The sequence below is a fragment of the Salvelinus alpinus genome, chromosome 13 (genome assembly GCF_045679555.1).
Source record: "Salvelinus alpinus chromosome 13, SLU_Salpinus.1, whole genome shotgun sequence".
Lineage (NCBI taxonomy): Eukaryota > Metazoa > Chordata > Actinopteri > Salmoniformes > Salmonidae > Salvelinus > Salvelinus alpinus.
The window spans coordinates 36,645,842-36,671,569 of record NC_092098.1 but is presented as its reverse complement, the minus strand read 5'-3'; the positions used below and the strand labels follow the sequence as shown (position 1 = coordinate 36,671,569).

At 39.6% G+C, this 25,728-nt stretch overlaps 3 protein-coding genes across 4 annotated transcripts in view; 2 read left to right on the top strand and 1 right to left on the bottom strand.

Annotated features, from left to right (window-relative positions):
• Positions 1 to 307: 307 nt before the first annotated feature.
• Positions 308 to 4,102, bottom strand: LOC139537613 (uncharacterized). 2 transcript variants are annotated; one of them, XM_071339134.1, is made up of 3 exons: positions 3,453 to 4,102; positions 3,083 to 3,280; positions 308 to 1,071 (listed from the first exon to the last, which is right to left on the bottom strand). In XM_071339134.1, exons 1-3 carry the CDS (start codon positions 4,057 to 4,059, stop codon positions 944 to 946), a joined length of 933 nt encoding a protein of 310 aa, XP_071195235.1. In that variant the 5' UTR covers positions 4,060 to 4,102; the 3' UTR covers positions 308 to 943. The 2 variants fall into 2 exon arrangements, 1 of the variants encoding a protein (XP_071195235.1); XR_011667570.1 differs by lacking the exons at positions 3,083 to 3,280; positions 3,453 to 4,102 and adding exons at positions 1,398 to 1,540; positions 1,845 to 1,959 and having other exon boundaries at positions 322 to 1,071.
• A 1,359-nt stretch (positions 4,103 to 5,461) lies between these two features.
• Positions 5,462 to 8,802, top strand: nccrp1 (P1, F-box associated domain containing). The gene is made up of 6 exons (XM_071339133.1): positions 5,462 to 6,232; positions 6,901 to 6,981; positions 7,122 to 7,218; positions 7,856 to 7,951; positions 8,235 to 8,373; positions 8,492 to 8,802. The coding sequence occupies exons 1-6, from the start codon at positions 6,091 to 6,093 to the stop codon at positions 8,636 to 8,638; spliced, it is 702 nt and encodes a 233-aa protein (XP_071195234.1). The 5' UTR covers positions 5,462 to 6,090; the 3' UTR covers positions 8,639 to 8,802.
• Positions 8,803 to 9,501: 699 nt separating this feature from the next.
• Positions 9,502 to 25,728, top strand: part of slc8a2a (solute carrier family 8 member 2a) — a 49,845-nt gene continuing 33,618 nt past the window's right edge. The window contains exon 1 of the mRNA XM_071339132.1: positions 9,502 to 9,719. The gene's annotated coding sequence lies outside the window, so the exon portion shown is untranslated. The remainder of the gene's footprint in view (positions 9,720 to 25,728) is intronic.

The window sequence follows — 25,728 nt, the reverse complement described above, 5'->3', positions numbered from 1 at the left end:
ATACCTTCTGAATGCACTGTACATCCACAAATAATGGTTAATTGACCACAAAATCAACATTTTGCAATGGCCATCTCAGTCTCCGGACATGAACCCCATTTGGAAACCTGTGGTTTGAATTGAAGAGGGCAGTCCATAAGCGCAGACCGAAGAATATAAAGGATCTGGAAAGATTCTGTATGGAGGAATGGTCAAGATCTCTCCCAATGTGCTCTCCAATCTCATAAAACATTATAGAAAAATCCTCAGTGCCATTATCCTCACAAGGGAAGGGTACACAAGGTATTGAAAACAGCGGTGCCAATCATTTTGACACCTATCTTTTTTTTTTTATTACTTTTATTTAAACTTTTTTGTATTACTTTTTCTTTTAGCAATTGTGCATGTATAAACAAATATAATTTTAATTTTCTTTTTGCATACAATATAGCTCAGTTTTTGTATTATTTATACCGTCTTTTTTGCTCATCTATATCAAGGGTGCAAATCATTTTGGATGTGACTGTATATTCCACTGAAATCACAGTATGATTGAAGTAAATTATTAAATCATTAAAGAGTTAAACAATTGTATAATCCCGTGGATTTTGATGGTGTCTAAAGCTACCAAAATCCTGAGTGAAGATACAGCACACATTTCTCTACAGCACTCTATGATTTTGGCGCTATTAAATAAGTAGCTTCAGACACCATCAAAACCCACTAGGTGGAGCCATTTCCACAGTAAGCACTGTCAACTAGCCCCTCAAAATAGTCAGCCTACATTGTCAAGTAAAGGAACAGAAAGTGCAAATATTCTACTCTATATGACATATTGTGCAATGTCAACTAAATTAATAAACAATCAAATAAATAAAATCATAAATGCCTAATAACATTCTGTAGGAATGGATAGAAATGTATTAAGAAAGGTCAAAGGTCAAGTGCGGTGTGACGCCGTGGGTCAGTGGGTCTCTAGGGCGTCCTGAGGTTTCTGTACTGGAGCAGGTAGAGAGATCCAAGGCCACTGAGGACAGTGAACAGGCACGTGATGATTCCTCCCCTCCAGGTCTGCCGCTGTGTGGACCCCACCTAATACACACACACACACACACACACACACACACACACACACACACACACACACACACACACACACACACACACACACACACACACACACACACACACACAAACAGAACATCAGGTGTGAATGAATGACAGATTGTATTAGGAATCTCTATGAAGGAGTACATCAAGCAATCAAATGTATAAAGGCCTTTTTACATCAGCAGTTGTCTCAAAGTCCTTTAACAGTATCCTGGCCCAGTATGACACATTCTCTTTCTTCTTGATTGTTATCCCTCTGTTAACCTATTGTTCTCTTTCTCCCCTCCTACCCCATTGAACTTACACACCTTTCCCTTGGAGAACATGCTGTTCACCTCATCCCCAATCACCCTCAGCTGGCCCCTACAATGCTCAGAGGATTCCTCTACAGGACACAGTCTGTGGAGTCGAATGGGCTGTCCTATTGCTCTTATCACACTGGCCCTCTTCACTGGTTCAAACATGAATAGAAGAGGAAGAACACTTTTATCCATATCTCACAATATATGAAAATCTAGAATTGTTTGGGTATTACCTATCATAAATGTTAACACAGAATTGAGTAATTACACTACTAAATGGACATGACTAAATTGTCATATCACATAAATAGAAATGCAATAATATATGCACGAACTGTTTAGGTTGGGAAGCATGCGGCCGCCCTAAAGGCATCAGCATGCTTCAGTTCGGCTGTGCTCGCATACTTTAAAAGACCTTCGTTTGAAAAACGACAAAAAAATCGGAAATAGTACTGTTAGTCCATTTTGAGACGCCACCGGCAGTATACACTTCCTCAAAATAGTCAGAATTCATCTATGATAACTCAAGAAATCTGTCATACATTTTGACGTTTTTGCAGAGGAGATCTAATCTAAAATCGTCTGCATGCTTCCCAGCCGAAACAGGTCCTGCATATATTAAGACGTAGGTTTGTGACGTTTTTGTTGGTTTTGGATTTAGGTGAGGATTTTTTTCCGCTCTTCGGGCACACAAAATGTTTTCTAGAGGCAAGCCAAAGTTCAGAGCCGAAGTCTACATTCCTTCATCGCACACAAAATTAATGACAGATTTCTTGAGATAATTTAGATTCATTCGGACTATTTCTCAAAATGGACAAACAGCACTATTGCTGCTTTTTTCTCGTATTTCAAGCGAATTTTAAGGGAGTATGCAAGTACACTCGTTCGATTCAGCTAGCCGAGTTCGCCTAGGTACTAGCCCAACTGGAGCATGCTGACGCCATTAGTCGAGCAATTTTACATCTAACTAAGATGTTTGGTGCAGTATTTCGCAATGATAAAAAAAAAAAATGAATGCCAACTAATACTTTATTGAAGAATCCCTACAGCTGTTGACCAATCACGTACACTTCAGCTGCCGAATTTAGGCTGGTCTTGAGCAAAAATGTAGTGTGCCCGACCACCCGAAAAAAAACTTTACCGAAGTCCAAACTGACAAAAACAAAATTGCATCATAATATATGCATGAACTCTTCCAAAATGTTTCGGCTGGGAGGCATGCGGACCCTTGCCTATACTAATAGAATACAGGCAGTCTATGCCGCATTATAAACAGATTACACGGTTCATAGACATTATTATAATTTCCGACTCCTAGCACTCAACCAAACAAAAAATGCAAGGCTGGTTGGAATATGATCCTTATTAATTAACAGTGCACCCGCTGTTTTCTGAGCAAGTAACTCTGCTTAAAAGTAATAAGGACTGGCACACTGACAATAAACAGGTATACTGCTAGCTGGTTAACTGACAAACATACAGTAATCTACACAGTTAAACAATCTCCATGACCAATCGACAAGCCAATGTAGGTAAGACAGACCTACTGTGTGGGATCAATGTTTTGTCTTCTGAATGAAGACGCAGGATTATAAAAGGCTCCCACACCCTCAATGGAGGACAAATCAACCTTCTAACTTTTATTTAATCTCATTGAAATGTAAAGTGTACCCCTGATGTTTGACACCCACCTGCCTCCCCTGTTTTCAGTGCAGGTGTGTGGGTAAGGGCACAGATATAGGTCTGAGTGGCGGCATCACGGGAGGAGCAGTAAGGCCCTATGTCTTTCTGCAGGACCACCTGATGTGAAATGGCCATAGGTTGGTGCTGCTGCCGAATGCTGCTGTGCTGGTTCCTTTCCATCGCACTTTCCCTCTGGGCCCTAAACACTACAGGCCAAGGTTATAATAGAAAGTAATCAAACCATGAAAAAAACGAATTAGTCAAATGAAATAATGTACCTTTTTGAGATACAACAACTGATCTGAAACTAACATATTTTCTCTCTCTTTCCTGTTGCACTTGTGTTCTGATGCTTCCTGATGAACGATGATAACTTACCCATGATAGGTTCAGTGTCAGGGCCTGGGATGGAGTGAGGACTCTGGGCTAGGGCAGTCAGGTGTGTGCCAACATCACAGAGCAAGGACCTCGACTGATATCTGGCACCTCCGTCCCAAACCTGCCACGGGTGCAAAACATTGGACTGGGATGGTGATGTCCCAATGATGTTGGTCTCCAGGTCCTTTGACCTCTGGTCATCTGAGACTCCAGAGTGATGATCTGCAATGTCTGTCCTACGGAGGTCTCTACCCAGATCTATCCCAATGCTGTCTGCTTTGGGGTGGACTGTCCGAAGTTGGTCCATTCTGAGCTGCTTACAATCATTTCTAAAGTGAGTGTCTTCTCTTAGGGCCTCTGCCCTGTAGCTTAGGTGGCCCAACTTCTCTGTGCTAATGTTGTCTCTCACAGAGATGCCAGTCCTGATGTCTGTCCTGTCACTTTGGCAGTTGTCTATTTGGACTGTTTTGGTGTTTTTCCTTCTCTCTGTGCTGAGAATGTTGTCTTTGCTGAAGTTGTCTGGCTGTAGTGCTCTACGGTATTCTTCTATGGTAGTGTTCCCTGTTCTGTGGCTGCCTATACCAGGGCTCTTGGTTCGACCTGCCATTGGAAGCACTGCTACAACTGGTGTCTCAGGAGACAGCTGTCCAGGAGACTAAAGGGAATAATGTCTGTATGAGGGCAGGCCATTTTTGTTTATGACACATTTTTAGCAATAGTGGGCCAACCCCTTCTTATTAATTTCCATGGCTTGTGTTTGAACAGAGGACTAGTGTTTCCCATCAAACATTTTCGTAGGCAACCAGATAAATAAACATGTTCATTTCATGTGCTACAGGTGAAATTTACCTTCAACCGGTGGCAATGGTCCTTTTCAGTTTTCAGCACAGCTTCCCTCCACACATGTTGTGGCGTTTTATCTATCTGGAAACTCATAATTGAAAGGCGGTCGGCGTATGCTATGTTCCTGAAGGTTCAGACCCTACATAGCGTCATTCCTAGACCTTCTTGTTTGCCTGCTATTTTGTGTTTTTATCCTATTGATTGTGCTTCATTAGAACGTTGGTTTAGAATCCTATTTGAGGTCATAATTAAAAACGAAAACCTTTATTGTGATGCCCATAGAGAAGCCACCAAACATCAGATAGACCTAAATAACCTCTGGCATAGTCTGTAAAGCAATATGTAGCCTATAATAAAGTCTAAATTAGCTCTAATGAAAGTGTAGTCACACATTATTTTATTTTTTCACCCAGCCCCTGTCCCCACAGGAGGTCTTTTGCCTTTTGGTAGGCCATCATTGTAAATAAGAATTTGTTCTTAACTGACTTGCCTAGTTAAATAAAGGTTAAATAAAATAGTGAATAATAGCCTAGGCTAATCCTTAGTTATTGAACAGATATGCCCTATTCAATCTCTATTTTCCCCAATGTTATTAGTGTTTTCTAATAATGAAATGGGTTGATGCTTCAAGTTGACCAAATTAATGTAAACTAAATGAATGAATGGATGAATGAATATCCTTTATACATTACTCAGAAGTAGTTCTGCTGCGTTCATAACCAAGTGGGAAGGTGCTGTGAAGTCACCAGTCGGATGCATTCACATGCTTTTAACTAGTTGAGAAATGCTAATTGGCTAATGGCCAACAAGCTGCATCAGCCATAAACAAAAGGTAGGTTACAGCTATCATGCTTGTAAACAAATGTTAGTGTTAAAAAATATATATGAATAGATTGCTTTTTATAAATAATATTTTGTTATTAGCGAAAAGGCTGTTATCAAGGTAATTTCCTTAGTAGGTCATTTATTTAGTAGGTGAGGTCATAGGTGGGTGAGTCTGAGCCAGGGATAATAGATGAGTTTCCCACTAATAGCCTAATTACGAGTTGGATGGGAGTTCTTGTGGATTTTTCCCAGTCCTATATGGTAAATACCACTTTCCCAATTGGTTATGAATGCAGCATTACTTGGGCATCTATGACAACTGCAACTTTAAGAAGTAGGAAGAGTACATGTCACAATCTTCTCCAGAGGTGGAGCTTGCCTAGAAAAGTTTCCTCAACTGACCTCTCAAAGACATGTTGAATAAAATAAAATAAATGTTTAATGTACTTTACCGTAAATCTGAACGCACTATCAGGGCTTTAAACAGTTCATGTAGCCTAATTGCACTTTAGTGTGGATATGTCTCACATTCCTATCGCCAAACGGACCAATTTTTTATTTAACCAGGCAAGTCAGTTAAGAACAAATTCTAATTTACAATGACGGCCTACACCGGGCCAATTGTGCGCCGCCCTATGGGACTCCCAATCACGGCCGGTTGTGATACAGTTTGGATTCGAACCAGGGTGTCTGTAGTGACGCCTCAAGCACAGTGCCTTAGACCGCTGCGCCACTCTGGAGCCAAGCACACAGACAACCAGTAAAGTAGGTTAAAATATAATTTTATTCAACATTCCTGCTTGTAGAGGTCGCGAGAGCAAACTTTCCTTATTCCAACGCTCATTTCTGCGCGACGTATCTTCGGGTTTCCAGGTAGGCTAAGGGTGGGGCATAAACTACTATTATCAATTGCAGCTTTCGACTTTACACTTCCTGTTTCACTGTACGCTGGATACGAACACATCACACAATGGCGACCAATGAATGGAAAAAAAGATGCGAGACAGAGTGGAATATCAAAGGCATTTCGATGCCCGATGGAGTGGATTGGAAGTTCGTCTACGAAGCAAAGCCGTTCGGTCGAAATTTGTTGAGGAATCCTGCGCCTCACGGTAGCTACGTCACAATATGTCGAATTGTATTGAAAGTGTTGTATGTTTACTGCAGCTGTCGTGTTAGGTTTCACTGGAATAAAAAGTATAGTAAGTAGTAAAGCTTGATCTGGCATAGTACCTTAGTCTATGTTAGATATGTAGGAGGCAAGGGTTGCCTAAGGGGGCAAGGGTTTTGAATAACTAAATGGTACAAATTCAGGAACACTACGACCTAGAGAAAATAGTGTAGTGTTTGAACATCAATCGTTGGTTTGCTTTTATTTAAGACCGGGTAGGTCAGTGGTATTCAAACTTCTTCAGCCGGGACCCCATTATTTTCTGCAATAATGGCTCGCGACCGCTCCAAAGCTAATGACACTATTTTCAAATAGGTGAATTGTCGATTTTTACATCAACAAATAGCCTTAAATTATTTGCATTTTCATCTCTTATCAAAATAAAAATAAACCAATAAATATATTTACTAGGGAAATTGTGTTTTTAAAAGTATTTCTCAAAAACGTTTGTATATTGGCCCATACAATAATATGTACTCTTAATCTTTTGTTAAATTTTTTGAAATATCTGTGTAAATGTTGACTCACGACCCCGACTTTGAATACCACTGCTGTAGGTTAAAGTCCTTTGTTGTTATATTGACTCTGTCTTCCTCCTTACCCACCCAGGTGTGAGTCAGGACTCCCCTCCTCCCGAGCGTGAACTGACAGAGTTTCCTCCAGAAGGACCTCCTCGCTCTGAACCAGAGGGTACATAGTTACAGTATACAAGAAGAAAATGTTGACTATTATTTCCATTTATAAGACCATAAAGCAATAGAGGTGTAGGCCTAATTGATTTTTAACATTGAGAGAAATTCCTTTCATGATTCATATCTTTCAATCTATAGGTGACTATACTGGCTGGACCACCAGCAGAGAGGACCTTGGTTATGATGCCAGCGGCGTACCACCAGGGGTCACCATCTGTTACCTGCCTAACTACAGGTGACATGAGCGACAACCAACTGTCACCTTTGTTCAAATGAGCTACCCCTCTTTACCTTGTCACAAGCCTCACTATCAGTCAAGCTAGTCGTATAACCACTCCCTCTAAAGGCACATTTCCTGGACCCAGATTAATGGAATATGTCTAAAATGTTCTACTTCATATTCATCATCTCCAGCACCACCCTAACATCAACACATGTGAAATGGTGTGTTTGTATGTTTTGTAGTAAAAAATAGAGGAAGATAAGTGTTTCAATGTCATCATCAAGCAATTAGTAGGCAATGCCTACTCATAATTATTTAGAATAACACTATGTACACTGATTATGTAATTGGAAACACTTATCTTCCTCTATATTTTTTACTACAAAACATAGAAATGTGCAATTTCATACATGTTGGGGTGGTGCTGGAGATGATGATAATGAAGTTGAAAAATTGTGACATTTCTCTAAGCCTTCCCTGAATTTAAAACATTCTCATTGGAGATTCTTCATTGAAAGTGCTTTTTGTCCAAGACTAGTCTTAATCTGGGTGTGGCCGGTAAACCAGACCAAATGCTTTAAGTCTTATCAGAGACGGTGGTAGATAGTTCAGTATCTATCTCTGACTGGTGCTGTGTTTGTGTTCTCAGCTGGTTTACCTTGGAGCAGAGAGTGAACCTAAAGGCTGAGGGAATATGGGACGAGCTGCTGGATGGTTTCCAACCTGACATTGTCATCAAAGACTGGTGTGTTTCGACCTGACAGCCTAAGCATGCATTCATGACTCATGGTACATTACGATGAGTCTATGTCAACATCACAACCTGGGACTCAATCGCTTGAAGTCAGATAGCAATAGGCAATTGCAATACCAACGGTCTCCAATAATGTTGCAATCAGTGTAGAGTTTCACTACTTCTATCCAGAACCACAACATTATGCAACAAACACTGCTTTAGATTGACCCTCCTTGTATTCATATTTTGTTTTTTAAAACATAGGAACTGTTTTGACCTTTGACCACTGTAGGTATGAGGAGAGCCAACTGCACGAGTCCATCTACCAACTGCGGGTGAGGTTGCTGGGAACAGATGGACAGACGGTCATCTCCGAATACACCATAAGCCCTACTGAGGAGCTTAGTGAATACTCCCACAACTGGAAAGAGGTGGGGCCTAGACATGTTTTGTTATGAGTTTGTATTATACATATTAGCTTGAAAGACTGATTGTGTTTGATCATTTTATATACTTATTTGTGCAGTAAGTCATTTTCTGTCTATGTAGGTGTCCCATGTGTTCTCAGGCTACGGGCCTGGGGTGAGGTATGTCCACTTCCTCCATAGACTGAAGAACAAGTTCATGGTGGAGTTCTTCCCCACCCTGGTCACAGGAAGTACTGTCGTTGTTAAGCCAAGCAAATCCAGCCAATAGAAAACCTTCTAAAGGGCCACAATGGACACTTTGGAAGTGATCTCCACAATGGACTATGCGTCCAATGTCCATATAGTCAGTCATTGATAGTGGAAATGTAGATCATATTCTACATTACAAAGCACTTTTGAAAATAAAATAAAGAAACCATCTTCAATGAAAAACTTTGATATTCTTGTTGAGAACCAAGCATTTGGAGTACACATCATTCGACATCTTTCAGTCTGCTATTTACAAATAGATCTACAAGAGCAGTGAGGACCAATCTTCATACCGCTGTATTATATAACCCTAATAGGCTCAAATGCAACTAGAAATGTGTAGACTAATATTCCATTTAAGTAGGATATAAACATGTAGACCTAACTTTAAGGAGGGCTGAACGAAGGTCTGCTATCAATCCAAATATTTTTTTCCTGAATATATATATATATATATATACTTAAATGCAAGTATTTTTTTCTGAAATTAAAGGTAAGTTCTCTAATACTTCATATTTGTTATAAGTAGCCTAGCCTACTTAATGTTAAACTTAATACTTTGATTCAGAGGGGTTGGGTTAAATGCGGAAAGACACGTTTCAGTTGAATGCATTCAGTTGTACAACTGACCAGGTAACCCCTTTCTCTTTAATTTGCTTCTTTAAACAGGCCTACTTTTGTACTTATTTTTTTTTTTTTTCATAGGCCTTCTATATATGCCGCATTCACGTGCTAGTCGGATCTAAACTCGGAATGTCCGACTTGCTAACTGGTTGAACGCCGTACGTGTACAACCAGAACCAGTAAGGAATTCGGAAATATGCAAGTTCCAACTAGCACGTGAACGCGGCAATATTCTCTGCTATAAAGAGACGGGTTCGTTGTAGGACCAATGATCGTGTCGGTTTCGCGGTTGCGCAGTTTACGCTGTGTGTGATCACCCGCATGGATTCCAGCATCAGTAGGGGATTGTGAGTAAACGGGAACGTGCGTCTGTGAGTCCACCTGTTTGGGAAGAAGAGGACAGTTTTACTGGGAACTTGTTCTGATTGTTTCGACGCAATGTCAGCATTACGGCGAAACGTGCCATAGGCGACGAGGTAAGAATTAATGGTTAGAATAAATGACAGGTGGACGCAAATACTTGATCATAGTTGATCGTTATACTTTTCTCGGTTATTCACAATATATTTGTTTTAACATTGTGCGTGTGTACAGATTGTTTCATGTAAATAATTTAATGTAAATCAGCTATTATTTTTGATAAACTGTTCAGCAGATCAACTAGTGCGCATCTCTCTGTTGATTCTCGTCGCTGCGCAGCCTACGTTCATTCTAGGCAATTGTAATTGTCATGACTGGAAATGTACAATGCTTGAGCATGTTTAATGTAATGCAGGTGTTCATGTTATCCATGCTGTTTGAATTTATATAGAATATAACGTTTCAATATCAGACACCTTTTGTCATGTCAACCCACAGAACATAGTAGCTTACAAAATTGTTGGCTACATTTCCCATTTACATCTTACACTTTCAGTTTTATTCAATGGAATACAAAGTATCTTATTCGCATAGGCCATGTTTATTAGCCTATTATAAGTGAGTAATGTCCGTGATTTGAACCTAATTTCCAACTTTATCGCCTAAATTGTATTCTGTTGCGTCCTATTTATAGACAGTCAGTCGTTAAAATCTGTTGTAAGACAACAACAAAAAAGTTTTAGGATGGTGTTACAGTTTTTCACAATCGCGTACAATCGCGTATAGCAGAACAGAAATGATCAAATGTTTAAATACATGAATAATGTATTAATAATGTAAAATACTAATAATCATTTTCTTCGCTTTGTACCTGACTTGCATATCTTAGACCACCCTTTGCTAAATGATAAACTGATACAAATGTGTATCAGTGAATACAAAATTCACTGTTAAGGGTTTTGTTCACCGAATATTATCACATTGTTTTCATCAGAAGATAAATGTGTGCAATTGTGTTCACTTTTTTCGGGCAAACAGTAAATACTACTGCACAAAATTCTAAATCACCCCATCAGTGTCATACCATGTACAATATAGGGAAATATCTAGGCAATGGCGACTCTAATTGAATGTGTTTGCTTTAAAAATATATATATATATTGCAGACATGCAGAGAGGTAGAAAATGTAGTTGGGTTACTTTCAAGTAACTCTGGGTTACTTATAAGTAATCTCCAACATTGTGACCTTTCATTTTAGAGCTTTGCATTAGTGTGGGTTGTGGCCTATACAATCATATCAATTGTGTTCCTTCATTTTTTTCACCTTTCCTTATTTCTACAGTGGATTGTGTTTCTGTACGCCAATGTAAAGTCTACAAAACTATGAGAAAAAACCCTATGTATTGATTACATGGATTTGGATTGTGATTATACCAGTGAATGAATCTTGCACACAATGTGCTTTTGCCCATAATTCTGAACCTTTGGATAGTTGCACTTTCAATTTTGATCATCATGATTTTGTGACAGCAAAGAATATGCATTGATCTACTTGGATATTTTCTGTTTTGTTTGCTTGGACCCGAGAGATAAGTATGGTTGCATTGCTCTTTTTGCAGGCAGTCATGTTCTTTTGATGAATGTATTTGCAATTCTGAGTGTATAATATAGTTTTGATTAATGAATTTGTTGTGAGAAGCCAACTGCATTTTTTTAAAAGCATTTACTGTTTTGCGAAAGGCCACGGAGTTCTGTGGCTTGTGGACTCTGTTTTGTCATTTAATTTTTTTTATTTCACCTTTATTTAACCAGGTAGGCTAGTTGAGAACAAGTTCTCATTTGCAACTACGACCTGGCCAAGATAAAGCATAGCAATTCGACACATACAACAACATAAAGTTACACATGGAATAAACAAAACATACAGTCAATAATACAGTAGAAAAATAAGTCTATATACAATGTGAGCAAATGAGGTGAGATAAGGGAGGTAAAAAGGCAAAAAAAAAGGCCATGGTGGCGAGGTAAATACAATATAGCAAGTAAAACACTTGAATGGTAGATTTGCAGTGGAAGAATGTGCAAAGTAAAAATAGAAATAATGGGGTGCAAAGGAACAAAATACATAAATAAATACAGTAGGGGAAGAGGTAGTTGTTTGGGCTCGACATTGTTCCGAAAAATGTTTGTACACGTTTGATTAAAACTGTAAGACACAGCATCGCTAGGAGTAAAATCGACTCATAAAAGTTTCTCAGCTGGTAATCACGACAGTTTGATGTACCGCAAAGGAAAGATAGTGATGACGCTTATTGACGTTTTTGCAAATTGTGGGGAATAACCAATCACGATGAGGCATCGCCAGCTGTGAACTAATAGCGCGCTTCAAACAACCACGGTGAATGTGACTGTACATCAAATGTTGTAATGGTAAAGCCTCTGATATAATTTCCGGCTGACATATACTGTATGTTGGTATGCATAACCCCCTTTTCTTATATATATATCTATATATATATATTTACAAATTCTGATGTTTTGAATAATGTGATATTGCACTGAATCATACAAAGCTTGTTAAAAGTGGAATTTTGTTAATATTACCGTTATATCAACCAACCCGTTCAGCAACTCTAAATCACTTTTGTCACAGTAGGCATCAAGTCACTTGTGATAATGTTACATAAAACGTTTGAAAACATTAGTCACGACCACTTATGGGTATGTTCAATGATTTATATATACACTAGATTACATATAGGGGGCGCTGTGTAGAAGCCACCATGTCGCCATCTTGGCACTTTCCCACCATTGTAAAAAATATTTTGAATGCTATTGAAATGCATTTATCAGTGGTGTGTATTCATGAATGCCAAGGCTTCCCCCAAAAATTGACCAAGAAAAAATGCAATAATAATAATAATACATATTTGTTTCTGTGTTTCATAATTTCCCTTCATGTCACAAGAGGCTGAATGTATCTCACAGGAGAAAGCATCTGAGCGAGTGAAACAGCACCCCTCTGTCTCTCTACGTGTAGGCCATCTATCTGATGCTGTCTGGACCAAACCACTATGACATTGTTGCCGCCCATAGCATTGAAGGCAAGGGAAGCCAGCGAGCATCTGGCCTCTCTTGACAACAAAAAGTATACAAAATTTGTCAATCAGCGTTGAGCGAAACTGAGCAAGCTCAACTGTGAATGGTCCAGGCGCACCAAAAAAAAGTGAAAATGTGATTGTGGAGGCCAGGTCATCTGTTGCAGCACTCCATCACTCTCCTTCTTGGTCAAATAGCCCTTACACAGCCTGGAGGTGTGTTTTGGCTCATTGTCCTGTTGAAAAACAAATGATAGTCCCACCAGATGGGATGGCATATCGCTGCAGAAGGCTGTGGTAACCATACTGGTTAAGTGTCCCTTGAATTCCAAATAAATCACTAACAGTGTCACCAGCAAAGCACCCTCACACCATCACACCTCCTCCTCCATGCTTCACGGTGGGAACCACACATGCAGAGATCATCCATTCACCTACTCTGCGTCTCACAAATACACAGCAGATGGATCCAAAAACCTCAAATTTGGACTCATCAGACCGGTCAAATGTCCATTGCTCGTGTTTCTTGGCCCAAGTAAATCTCTTCTTATTATTGGTTTCCTTTAGCAGTCGTTTTTTTTCAGCAATTCAACCATGAAGGCCTGATTCACGCAGTCTCCTCTGAACAGTTGATGTTGAGATTTGTCTGTTACTTGAACTCTGTGAAGGATTTATTTTGGCTGCAATCTGAGGTGCAGCTAACTCTAATTAACTTATCCTCTGCAGCAGAGGTAACTCTGGGTCTTCTTTTCCTAAGGCGGTTCTCATGAGAGCCAGTTTCATCATAGTGCTTGATGGTTTTTGCGACTGCACTTGAAGAAACTGTCAAAGTTCTAGAAATTTTCCGAATTGACTGACCTTCATGTGTTAAAGTAATGATGGACTGTCGTTTCTCTTTGCTTATTTGAGCTGTTCTTGCCATAATATGGACTTGGTCTTTTACCAAATAGGGCTATCTTCTGTATACCACCCCTACCATGTCACAACACAACTGATTGGCTCAAACACATTTCGAAGGAAATAAATTCCACAAATTAACTTTTAACAAGGCATACCGGTTAATTGAAATGCATTCCAGGTGACTACCTCATGAAGCTGGTTGAGAGAATGCTAAGAGTGTGCAAAGCTGTCATCAAGGCAAAGGGTGGCTACTTTGAAGAATCTCAAATATTTAACACTTTGTTGGTTACTACATGATTCCAAATGTGTTATTTCATAGTTTTAATGTCTTCACTATTATTCTACAATGTAGAAAATAGTGAAAATAAAGAAAAACCCTTGAATGAGTAGGTGTGTCCAAACTTTTGACTGGTACTCCTATGGAGATATTCCATTAAAAGTCTGCCGTTTACAACTACAATAGTCATTTACAACATTAACAATGTCTACACTGTATTTCTGATCAATTTGATGTAATTTTAATGGACAAGAAATTTGCTTTTCTTTCAAAAACAAGGACATTTCTAAGTGACCCCAAACTTTTGAATGGTTGTGTATATAGAAATTTCAACAACAAAAAAACGGTGGATTTTTCTCCAATACATCATTTTAATAGTCAGGCACGCTTGGTTCAATAGCTATTGACGAGAGAAAAATTAATATCACTTTTTTTTAAAAATGTTATCCCTCGGTAGTTAACCACCATGTACAGTGCTAAAATATCTACACATGTGACTAGCCAGCCATATATAAAGAGTTGGATGAATATTAGGCTATATTATGAAGTTATTATTAAAGAGCATTGAAGATAAATAAATTATTGAGCTGGCTTTACATCAGTCATCAACATCAATTATCAGCTGATAGGCTACCCTCTTTTCCCATTGTCAATCATGTATTTACGAGGCACTGTAACTAGCTTACTTAGAATTTTCGCTACAGAGGCAGTTAATATGTTATACATTTTGAGATATTAATTACGAGATATTAATTTTGAGCACCTGCCCCCTGATTTTGAGCACCTGCCCACTGAAAGGTCTGTGCACGTCCCTGCCCCTTCGCATGTGTCGTCAGAAGTAAACCAATGCTTCAGTATTGTAGCACATCCCACTTGGGTAAAGTGGAGGAAGATGAAGAAGGGGCCATACGGTTCTCTAACACACATACCGGATCAATCATTAGATGAGCCATATAGGCCATCGGACACACTGTCTAATAGACTGTTTCATCCCGACCATTCAAACAGGCACAGGTGGATTGATGACTGATGGATGATTGATGGATTCCCTTGATGATTGATGTACTCCCTATCTATCTCCTAACTATGAGATCTTCTTCCACTTTCACTGTCTCCCTATGTTCGCTTATAATGAGGGTGGAGAAAACGCAGCATATCCAATAACAAAACGCATTCATAGCTTTGTTTCTATGAACAGTTAGTAATACCATGGTTTAGAATATTGATTATGATGGAAAAGTATTGAAGGTTGGCTTTACTGGCTACAAATGTGAATTGGGCATGCTTCAAGGCTGTCCTACGTAGCAGGACAAAGTGGTGTGTTTCCTATTGGGAAGTTAGCAGCGGTAGTGGCACAGAGTAGCGCGGTCATGGGGAGTACTCTCTCTGGTACTGGGAATTAAGTGCTTATTGTTGGGTATTATTAGCCTGGTCCGAAACAGCAACTGTGTGTGTGTGTTAGGGTGCCTGTTTTGTTTTCATTCAGTGTCTATAGCTTTGTCTGTGAGGGACTACTGGCTGCCTCTGTGCTGTTGTTTAACACTTTGTTGTTCTGACTAAATTGTTGCCCTGAATTCAAAGAGCAGCTTGGAATGGCTTCAAAAGGCACTGCTATGTATTCATCTCTGATATAATCTGACTTGTTTAATCTGTTTTGTTTAAAATATTTAATTCCCTCATTTGTAACTAGTAACTCATAAATTAAATTGTAAACTGTTACCTATTTTCCACACACAACATGATTATGGCTTGAATCCGTATTAATTAACACTGGCCATCCGGATGAATTGTTTTTACAGTGTAATGACATCACTTTGTGCTTAAACGAGTTTTGCGTCATAACGGTCTCTTCTACCGTGTCGAAGGCTTTATTTAACTTTAATATATAACAAATGGTTATGTCATGTTCCGTCAAATTTCAAAAAATAGTTTTAGGCTTTTATACTCAGTGATCTGAAGAAGATGTTTCTGTGGGATTTCTACGAAGTATGGAGTGAAAACACTAAAGTCCTGTTTTTGGCACTAGCAGGCTACAATGTCACTCTCCCAGTCCCGGCCAGTGTGTGTACGTACGTATAGTAAGGGAGGCACAAGCCCTGGCTTTCATGCTGTATGTGTTTGTTTTTCGCTGCCTCATTGTTTCTTGCTCAGCCTTGAATATTGCACAACCAGTGTTTCTCTCTGGGTCCGTGCTGCTCCTTCTAAGGTGACAGGACCGCAGGACGGTTGCTGGGCTGGGCGGGGTGTCATGGCAGTAATAAAAACCTCAGGAGCGGAGTCGCTGTCTGCTGGCTGTCACTGGTTCGTCTAGCGTCCTCTTTCTGTCCACCTCTCCTCTTTTGGCTGTACCCATGGAGCCTCTCTCTTTTTCATGATTTTTTTTCTCTCTCATAATTTTTTCTGTCTTTCTTTCTTTTTGTCTTTCTCTCTTTCTTTGGTATTACTTATATGGATAGTTCCAAGTAGATGGTTTGTAGATGTTCAGCAAATGTTAAATAACTGTCAATAACATTTCAAATAACTATCCACTAACCCTAACCTTAACCATTATCCTAATCCTAAACTCAACCCGTACCCTAATCCTAACCCTAACCCTTAACCTAACCCTTATTCTAAACCTAAACCTAACCCTTACCGTAACCTTGGCAAGGAGTTGTATATTAACAGATTTTTTGACCATCTGTAGATCGTCTATAGGGACTACCCAAATAAAGTGACTTTCTTTCTTTCTGTGTCTGTCTCTGTGTCTCTCTCTCCTGTTACGTATTCCCAAGGCACATGCAGGGGAAACTTTAGTGGGTAGAGGGCAACATTTTGATACAAAGAGGAGATATCCAGAGAGTGTGTGTGAGAATTTCTAAAGAGCGATGAAACGGGTACCAAAGAGAAACCAGAGAGATGAGGACAGAAGAGGGCGATATGCTCAATTCCAAATTGACCCCCCTCTTCAGCGCTCTTCAGCACTTCGATCTAACATTGGGCCCTTTGAAAGGTGGGAATGTTGACCAATGGGGTAATATTATTTAGTCAGACAGTAGAAAAGGAGTCTGACTTGGTCTGACTGAGTAAGGGAGATTTTGGAGCGACGACAAAATGTTATCCTGAACCACCAGAGACGGATGAGGAAAACAGACTGTCACAGCTTGAGTTGTCTTTTCAATCCACTTAACTCTACAGTGCCTTCGGAAAGTATTCATACCCCTTGATTTATTCCACATTTTGTTGTGTTACAGACGGAATTCAAAATATATTTGTTTTTTTCAACCATCTACACATAATACCCCACAAAGACAAGTGAAAACATGTTTTTATATTTTTTTTGCAAATTTATTGAAGATGAAATTTAAATGTAACCTTTATTTAACTAGGCAAGTGAGTTAAGAACAAATTCTTATTTACAATGATGGCCTAGGAACAGTGGGTTAACTGCCTTGTTCAGGGGTAGAATGACAGATTTTGGCCTTGCCAGCTCGGGGATTCAATCCACCAACCTTTCGGTTACTGGCCCAATGCTCTAACCACTAGGCTACCTGCCGCCCCAGAAATACAGAAATATCTAATAACATAAGTATTCACACCCCTGAGTCAATACATTGTAGAAGCCCTTTTGGCAGCGATTACAGCTGTGACTCTTTCAAGTCTCTAAGAGCTTTCCACACCTAGATTGTGCAACATTTGGCCATTATTCTTTTAAAAATTCTTCTTCACATTGGTTGTTGATCATTGCTAAACAACCATTTTCAGTTCTTGCCATAGATTTTCAAGTAGATTTAAGGTAAAACTGTAAGTCGGCCACTCAGGAACATTCACTATCTACTTGGTAAGCAATTACAGTATAGATTTGGCCTTGTATTTTAGGTTATTGTCCTGCTGAAAGGTGAATTAATCTCCCAGTGTCTGGTGGAAAGCAGACTGAACCAGGTTTTCCTCTAGGATTTTGCCTGTGCTTAGCTCCATTCCGTTTCTTTTTCATCCTGAAAAACTCCCCACTCCCCAGATTACAAGCATACAGTACCCATAACATGATGCAGCCACCACTATGCTTGAAATAAGGAGAGGTGTACTCAGTAATGTGTTGTATTGGATTTTCCCCAAACATAACACTTTGTATTCAGGACAAAAAGTGAATTGCTTTGCCACATTCTTTTGCAGTATTACTTTAGTACCTTGTTGCAAACATGATGCATTCTTTGGAATATTTGTATTCTTTACAAGGCTTCCTTCTTTTCCCTGTTGTTGATCCATCTTCAATTTTCTCCTATCACAAACCCAGAGCGGTTTCCTTCCTCTCCAGGCAACTGAGTTAGGAAGAACGTTTGCGTCTTTGTAGTGACTGGGTGAATTGATACACCATCCAAAGTGTAATTAATAACTTCACCATGCTCAAAGGGATAGCCAATGTCTGCTTTTTCTTTAACACATCTACCAATAGCTGCCATTTTTCGCGAGGCATTGGAAAACCTCCCTGGTCTTTGTGGTTAAATCTGTCTTTGAAATTCACTGCTTGACTGAGGGACCTTACAGATAATTGTGTGTGGGATACATGTTAAACATTTATTGCAGTGTGAGTGAGTCCATGCAACTTATTATGTGACTGGTTAAGCACATTTTTACTCCTGAACTTATTTACGTTTGCCATAATAAAGGGGTTGAATACGGGGCGGCAGGTAACCTGGCGGGTAGGAGTGTTGGACCAATAACCGAAAGGTTGCTGTATCGAGAATCCCTGAGCTGACAAGGTAAACATCTGTCGTTCTGCCCCTGAACAAGGCAGTTAACCCACTGTTCCCCGGGCGCCGATGACGTGGATGTCAAGTAAGGCAACCCCGCGCACCTCTCTGATTCACATTTCAGTTGAATGTTTTCAGTTGTACAACTGACTAGGTGTCCCTTATTGACTCAAGACATTTCAGCTTTTCATTTTTTATTAATTTGTAAAAGATTCTAAAAACATAATTCCAGTTTGACATGATGGGGTATTGTGTGTAGGCCAGTGACAAAAATCAAAATTGAATACATTTTAAATTCAGGTTGTAACACAAAGAAATGTCAAGGAGTGTGTATACTTTCTGAAGGTGCCATATGTCTGTCCGATACGGATTTGGTAGTGGTGATACATTTACAGCACTGACTAACCCAGTTCACAGGTTCACACTACACTCTCAGAAAAAGGGTACAGTTAGGTTACAGTATTGTTCCCTGGGGTACAAAAATGTCAAAATACACAATGTACTTTCAGAGGTACACATATGCTTTAACATGGTACTCTTCAGTACCCTTTTGTATGTAAAGGTAAATCATCACACACTCTCCAAAAAAGGGGTACAGTGAAGATACATCTCTGTTTCCAAGGGGGGGACATGGATTTCAGTTTGTTATTTTTGGCCACCCGTGAGCGGAAGCGTACCAGTTGAAGTGGTCTATGGTTATGTTAATTAAAGTTTGAACATGTTCTGAAGTCTTTATAAAGGCTTACATAAGAGCATGTGACAATAAAGAGCTGTAATTAATATTGTAGAGACCTTTATCTACCTTGTTAACCTCTCTAGGGTATGTGGGATGGTAGTGTCTCACCTCGTCAACAGCCAGTGAAACTGCAGGGCGCCAAATTCAAAACAACAGAAATCCCATAATTAAAATTCTTCAAACATACATGTATTTTACACCATTTTAAAGATACACTTGTTGTAAATCCAGCCACCATGTCCGATTTCAAAAAGACTTGATGACGATAGCAAACCAAACGATTATGTTAGGTCAGAGCCAAGTCACAGAAAAACACAGCCATTTTTCCAGCCAAAGAGAGGAGTCACAAAAAGCAGAAATATAGACACAATTAATCACTAACCTTTGATGATCTTCATCAGATGACACTCATAGGACAATCCATGTATGTTTTGTTCGGTATAGTTCATATTTATATACAAAAATCTGAGTTTACATTGGCGCGTTATGTTCAGTAGTTCCACAACATCCGATGATTTTGCAGAGAGCCATTTACAGAAATAGTCATCATAAATGTTGATAAATACAAGTGTTATACATGGAATTTTAGATCCACTTCTCCTTAATGCAACCGCTGTGTCAGATTTCAAAAACACTTTACGGAAAAAGCAAACCATGCAATAATCTGAGTACGGCGCTCAGACGACAAATCAACCCAAAGAGATATCCGCCATGTTGGAGTCAACATAAGTCAGAAATAGCATTATAAATATTCACTTACCTTTGATGATCTTCATCAGAATGCACTCCCAGGAATCCCAGTTCCACAATAAATGTTTGTTTTGTTCGATAATGTCCATCATTTATGTCCAAATTCCTCCCTGTTGTTCGCGTGTTCAGGACACAATCTAAACTCACGACGCGCGGGCAGGTCCAGGCAAAAGTTTAGACGAAAAGTCATATTACAGTCCGTAGAAACATGTCAAACGAAGTATAGAATCAATCTTTAGGATGTTTTTAACATAAATCTTCAACAATGTTCCAACCGGAGAATTCCTTTGTCTTCAGAAATGTGATGGAACTCAAGCTAACTCTCACATAAATGCGCATGGTCAGCTCATGGCAGACCTTACTCAATCCTCTCTCCTTCGCTCCCACTTCACAGTAGAAGCATCATACAAGGTTCGAAAGACTGTTGACATCTAGTGGAAGCCGTAGGAAGTGCAATATGACCCCATTTCCACTGTATCTTGGATAAGCAAAGAGTTGAAAAACTAAAAACCTCAGATTTCCCACTTCTTGGTTGGATTTTTTCTCAGGTTTTTGCCTGCCATATGAGTTTTGTTATGCTCACAGACATCATTCAAACAGTTTTAGAAACTGCAGAGTGTTTTCTATCCAAATATACTAATAATATGCATATCCTAGCATCTGGGCCTGAGTAGCAGGCAGTTTACTCTGGGCACGCTTTTCATCCGGACGTGAAAATACTGCCCCCTACCCCAAAGAAGTTAAGCGGTACGGACCTCTTGGCGTTTTGGTTAAGGTGTTGGCGTTGACAGTCGTGAGACCCAGTTGGGCCTACTCCCCAAAGTGGGATGGAAGGGCCTCCCGAGTGGCGCAGCGGGGTTGCGGCGTCACTACAGCCTGGGGTTCGATCCCATGCTGTGTCACAACCGGCCGTGACCGGGAGTCCCATATGACTGCGCACAATTGGCCCAGCATCGGCCTGGTTAGGGGAGGGTTTGGCCGGGGGGGCTTTACTTGGCTCATCGCGCTCTAGCGACTCCTTGTGGTGGGCTAGGCGCCTGCAGGCTGACTTTGATCGTCAATTGAATGGTATAGCTGGCTTCTGGGTTAAGCAAGCGGGTGTTAAGAAGCACGGCTTGGCAGGTCATGTTTCGGAGGATGCATGACTTGACCTTCGCCTCTCCCGTGCCCATTGCGGAGTTGCAGCGATGAGACAAGATCGTAGTCACGAAATTGGTGAGAAAAAGCGGGTTAAAAAAAAAGAAGTGGGATGGCAGAGGCGTTTACATGTGAGTTACTTGATCTAGAGAGGAGGTACATTTTTGCCACTTACAAGGAACAAATGCTTTGTCAATTTGGTGGTACCCTAAAAAGGCACAATTTTACCTTTTTGTAAAGGCACACTTTTGTATCTGTGTCGACAATATGGTACACTATTGGCACTTTTAAGGTATAAACTTCAAGGATACAACTATGTACCTACAACTAATGGTACAATGGACGTATCTTACAGGGTACCACTACAGTGACAAGCGTTTGTACCCCTTTAAGTACATTTCGGTAAAAAAAAATCTTAGAGTGTAGTTGTTGTAGATGGTGTTGCAGAGTTGTACCAATATGACGAAGTGCTGAGTCATAATTATTTTTTACTATAATGCACTGAGTCAACCCATGGCATGAAACAACATTTAGGCTGCCATATTGGATGGGTCAAATCTGATACTGTGTAAAAGCTTAGGCTACTCAAAAGCTCACTACAAATTCCGGTAGCCACCATTACATACTAGACATGCACTACCATCTGAAAGGTTTCAAATTACCCCCCCCCCCCACTGCAATGGTTCTTGGGAAGCTTTTTTATTTAATTAACATGTCTGTTGTGTAGTACCATACATGAATAGATTTGTGCCACAGATTAAAGTTTCACAGTAAATATTTTCACTTTGAAAATTGTTACATTTTATTTAAAAATTATCTTTCATATGACATACAGGTAACTGCCCAAATAAAGGAAACACTTGAGTAAACAAGGGATACAAAGTATATTGAAAGCAAGTGCTTCCACACAGGTGTGGTTCCTGAGTTAATTAAGCAATTAACATCCCATCATGCTTAGGATTATGTATAAAAATGCTCAGTTGACCATTATATTGGCTATCATGGTTAGAAGGCGAGATGTCAGTGACTTTGAAAGATGGGTCTCAAAGGAGCACATGGGGTTTAAAGAGTGTGTTTGTGTGTTTGTCTCAGTCACCAGATCTCAACCCAATTGAACACTTATGGGAGATTCTGTAGCAGCACCTGAGACAGCGTTTTCCAACACCATCAACAAAACACCAAATTATCAAATTTTGCGTTGAAGAATTGTGTTTCATCCCTCTGGTAGAGTTCCAGACACTTGTAGAATCTATGCCAAGGCGCATTGAAAGTGTTCTGATGGCTCTTGGTGGCCCAACACACTATTAAGACACTATGTTGCTGTTTCCTTTATTTTGGCACTTACCTGTATAAAGTGCTTTCGGAAATGATTAAGACCCCTTGACTTTTTTCCATATTTTGTTACGTTACAGTCTTATTCTAAAATGTATAGTTTTTTCCCCTCATCAATCTACACACAATACCCCATGATGACAAAGCAAAAACAGGTTTTTAGAAATATCACATTTACATAAGTATCATGTAATGGGGTATTGTGTGTAGATTGATGAGTGGAAAAAAATAAGTTAATACATTTTAGAGTAAGGCTGTAACATAACAAAATGTGGAAAAAGGGAAGGGGTCTGAATACTTTCCGAATGCCCTGTATCTACTATGTACACTCTTAGAAGAAAAGGTGTTATCTAGAAAAGGGTTCTTCGACTGTGCTCATAGGAGAACCCTTTGAAGAACCCTTTTTGGTTCCAGGTAGAACCTTTTTGAGTCCCATGTAGAACCCTTTACACAGAGGGTTCTACATGTATACCCAAAAGAGTTCTACCAGGAACCAAAAAGGGTTCTACAGTACATGGAACCAAAAAGGGTTATCATATGGGGACAGCCGAAAAACCCCTTTGGAACCCTTTTTTCCCCTAAGAGTGTAGTAAGAAACATTTGGCTCAATTCTAGTACTTCTAGTACTTCAACATAACATTTCCACAGAGATACGTTTTAACTCGTTTCATAGTTACATACCTAGTTATATAGGTCAACATATTTACATTTCAACACAGTAACTACCTGGTTCCAAATCGTACATAGTCACAACATAGCAATACTTGTTTTAATGAATCTCACTCGCACAGAGACCCATATGTATTTTTCATGTAATAACAGTAACATGCTATTACCATTTTACCTTTAATCGTGTAGGATAAAGTTGAACAGGAATTAAATTGTTGTTAAAGGGACATTACACCCCCCCCCCCCTAAACAAAAATTGTCAGATGTTCAGACCTCCAAAGTAGTCTAATGTCAATACAAGTACACATTTTATATCATCGGTTGTGTAGATCCATCTACATGCCTCAACCCCAAATGAATGGAAAAGATAAGCGCTGCAAATATGGAGATTACATGGTGCTTCTTTTTTCCATTTGTTTTGGATTAATTTGTGTAGTTGTGATTGTCATATTTTCTTGTATGTTGTTTTTATGTATCTGCACTCCTACCTTGTTGGATAGATAAACTATTTTGATTTGAAAAAATATATAAATATTGGCAAATCACCTTTTAAAGACATGCTCCAGAACTTTGGCGACTACTAAGTATGATTTAACCCTCCCACTTTGGTCTGGATGTGTCAATGTGTAGTTCATACATCCATAATCTATGAGCAGAATTGTTTTACCTCAATCAGCCACAAACTCCTTAGTTTGAAAGCAACTGTTTTTCTGGAAGCTGTGCTGAGACCTTTTCCTTACATTTTCTACCACATGGGCCAGCCCCCTAGCAATTTGAGTTCAACCAATGAACTTCAGCCCCTCGCCATATGAGTGACAGCTAGCAAGAGGCACATCATGCACACACAGCAGAGCGAGAGAGCAATGTATGGTGCACATATCTGCACATATGTGACGTTGTATGCATGTTACGGGGACCACTTTTGGTTCGTGAGCTCTACTTTCAGAAATACTACCTAAGATATACAAAAGTACGTCATGTCAAACAAAATAATGAAGTTAATTTCAGTTGATTTGGCCATGACATTTTGTAAATTGCACGGTTGAAGTTGCCCCTATTACTCCCATTGACTTTTAGCTAGCAGTGGCGAAAGTTCACTGAAGTTTGTAATGACTGTTTGAAGAAATCTGAACCATGGATTACAGTTTATCCTGACCCATAGATTACTTTCAGGCTGAGTAACCATCTAACATTAAGTTGTGAAATACTGATCTTCCCTTTAAATCAGACATTTGCATCCCTATTATCATCCCTTTGTTAATGGAAAGTTTCAAAACTGAAAAGGTTCACATATATCTGGACATTCATTATGTGTGGAAAAAATGTATATGGAAAACAACCTAACCGGGAGATTGTTTAACAAATCCTAGGTTAGGCCTAACTTTGAACCAGAGGTCCAGGATCCAATTTATTTTCAAGTGGTAATTATTACCTCTGTCTTAACAGATGCAATGTGTTGGCCGTAAATTGCTCTTCGAAAAGGCGTTTTCCAGTGAAGTCACAATTGTAACATTATGGAAGTTGCTTTGGATAAAGCGTCTGCTAAATACTGGTAACCATAAATGACTGTGTGTCCGCAATCCTATTCTTAATAATCTTGAACATCTGCATGTACATATCCCTCACTTATATCAGAATTGTAACAGTTTTATGATAGTAGGTCTAATTGTAACAGTGCTATGATAGTCTGTCTGTCTGTCTGTGTGGCCCGGGGCCAGAGGTAGATTTGTTTACACTCTGACTCATCTGGTTCTTACAGGTTCCATGGACAGCCCTCGCTTTACTTATTAAAGGGATGGATCACTTTCCTTTCTTTCGTTTAACGGCAAACAGGGTGACTGTCTAACTGACATGATTTGTGGGTAACTCAAACTAGCATTACCATTACGGCATAATGGATCGGTTGCTTTATTGCGAGTAGCTACATTTTGCTATCACATTTGTGGTTTTGCTTTGGCATATTTTCAAGGGCATTGAATAATAAAGTGTGTTCCGTGAAAAGACCAAAAGGGTTATTTCTAAGCTGTCCTTGTTAGAAGTAATGCTGTATACAGGCCTCTGAGTGCTCACAGAACCGAGGCAGACTTTGGCATGCTAACCCTCCTGAAACACATTCACTTTAGGAACAAAAACACAGTGAAAGACTTGAAACTGGGTTGTCTTTGAGCCAAAACAGAGTCACTGTAGAGAGTCCAGTGTTTTGTGTTTGAGCCAGAATGGAGCCAGCATGCTCTCATTGACAAAATGAATGCACATGGAGTATACTGCCACCTGCACCATGATGGTTACAGTTCACTTGAGTGAAGGTTTGTGGTCTTCTTTACTCCTGTTAAGTGCCATAAAATGTCAACACAGGCATTCTATTAAAGGAACAGTTCAGATAAATGGCATATTTAGACATTTGTTTCCTTACCTTGAAAGAGCTTTATGTACAAGAAGTGACTGCAATCCACACTTTGGTATTTTTAAACTAGCCATTGCCAACATACGGATTG

Coding starts and splice junctions, on each gene's coding strand:
- LOC139537613 (XM_071339134.1), bottom strand. CDS start 4,059: ATGGCAGGTCGAACCAAGAGCCCTGGTATAGGCAGCCACAGAACAGGG. Junction 3,281..3,452: donor TGACACTGAACCTATCATGG/GTAAGTTATCAT, acceptor CTTGGCCTGTAG/TGTTTAGGGCCCAGAGGGAA. Junction 1,072..3,082: donor ACTGAAAACAGGGGAGGCAG/GTGGGTGTCAAA, acceptor TGTGTGTATTAG/GTGGGGTCCACACAGCGGCA.
- nccrp1 (XM_071339133.1), top strand. CDS start 6,091: ATGGCGACCAATGAATGGAAAAAAAGATGCGAGACAGAGTGGAATATC. Junction 7,219..7,855: donor TGTTACCTGCCTAACTACAG/GTGACATGAGCG, acceptor TTGTGTTCTCAG/CTGGTTTACCTTGGAGCAGA. Junction 8,374..8,491: donor ACTCCCACAACTGGAAAGAG/GTGGGGCCTAGA, acceptor CTGTCTATGTAG/GTGTCCCATGTGTTCTCAGG.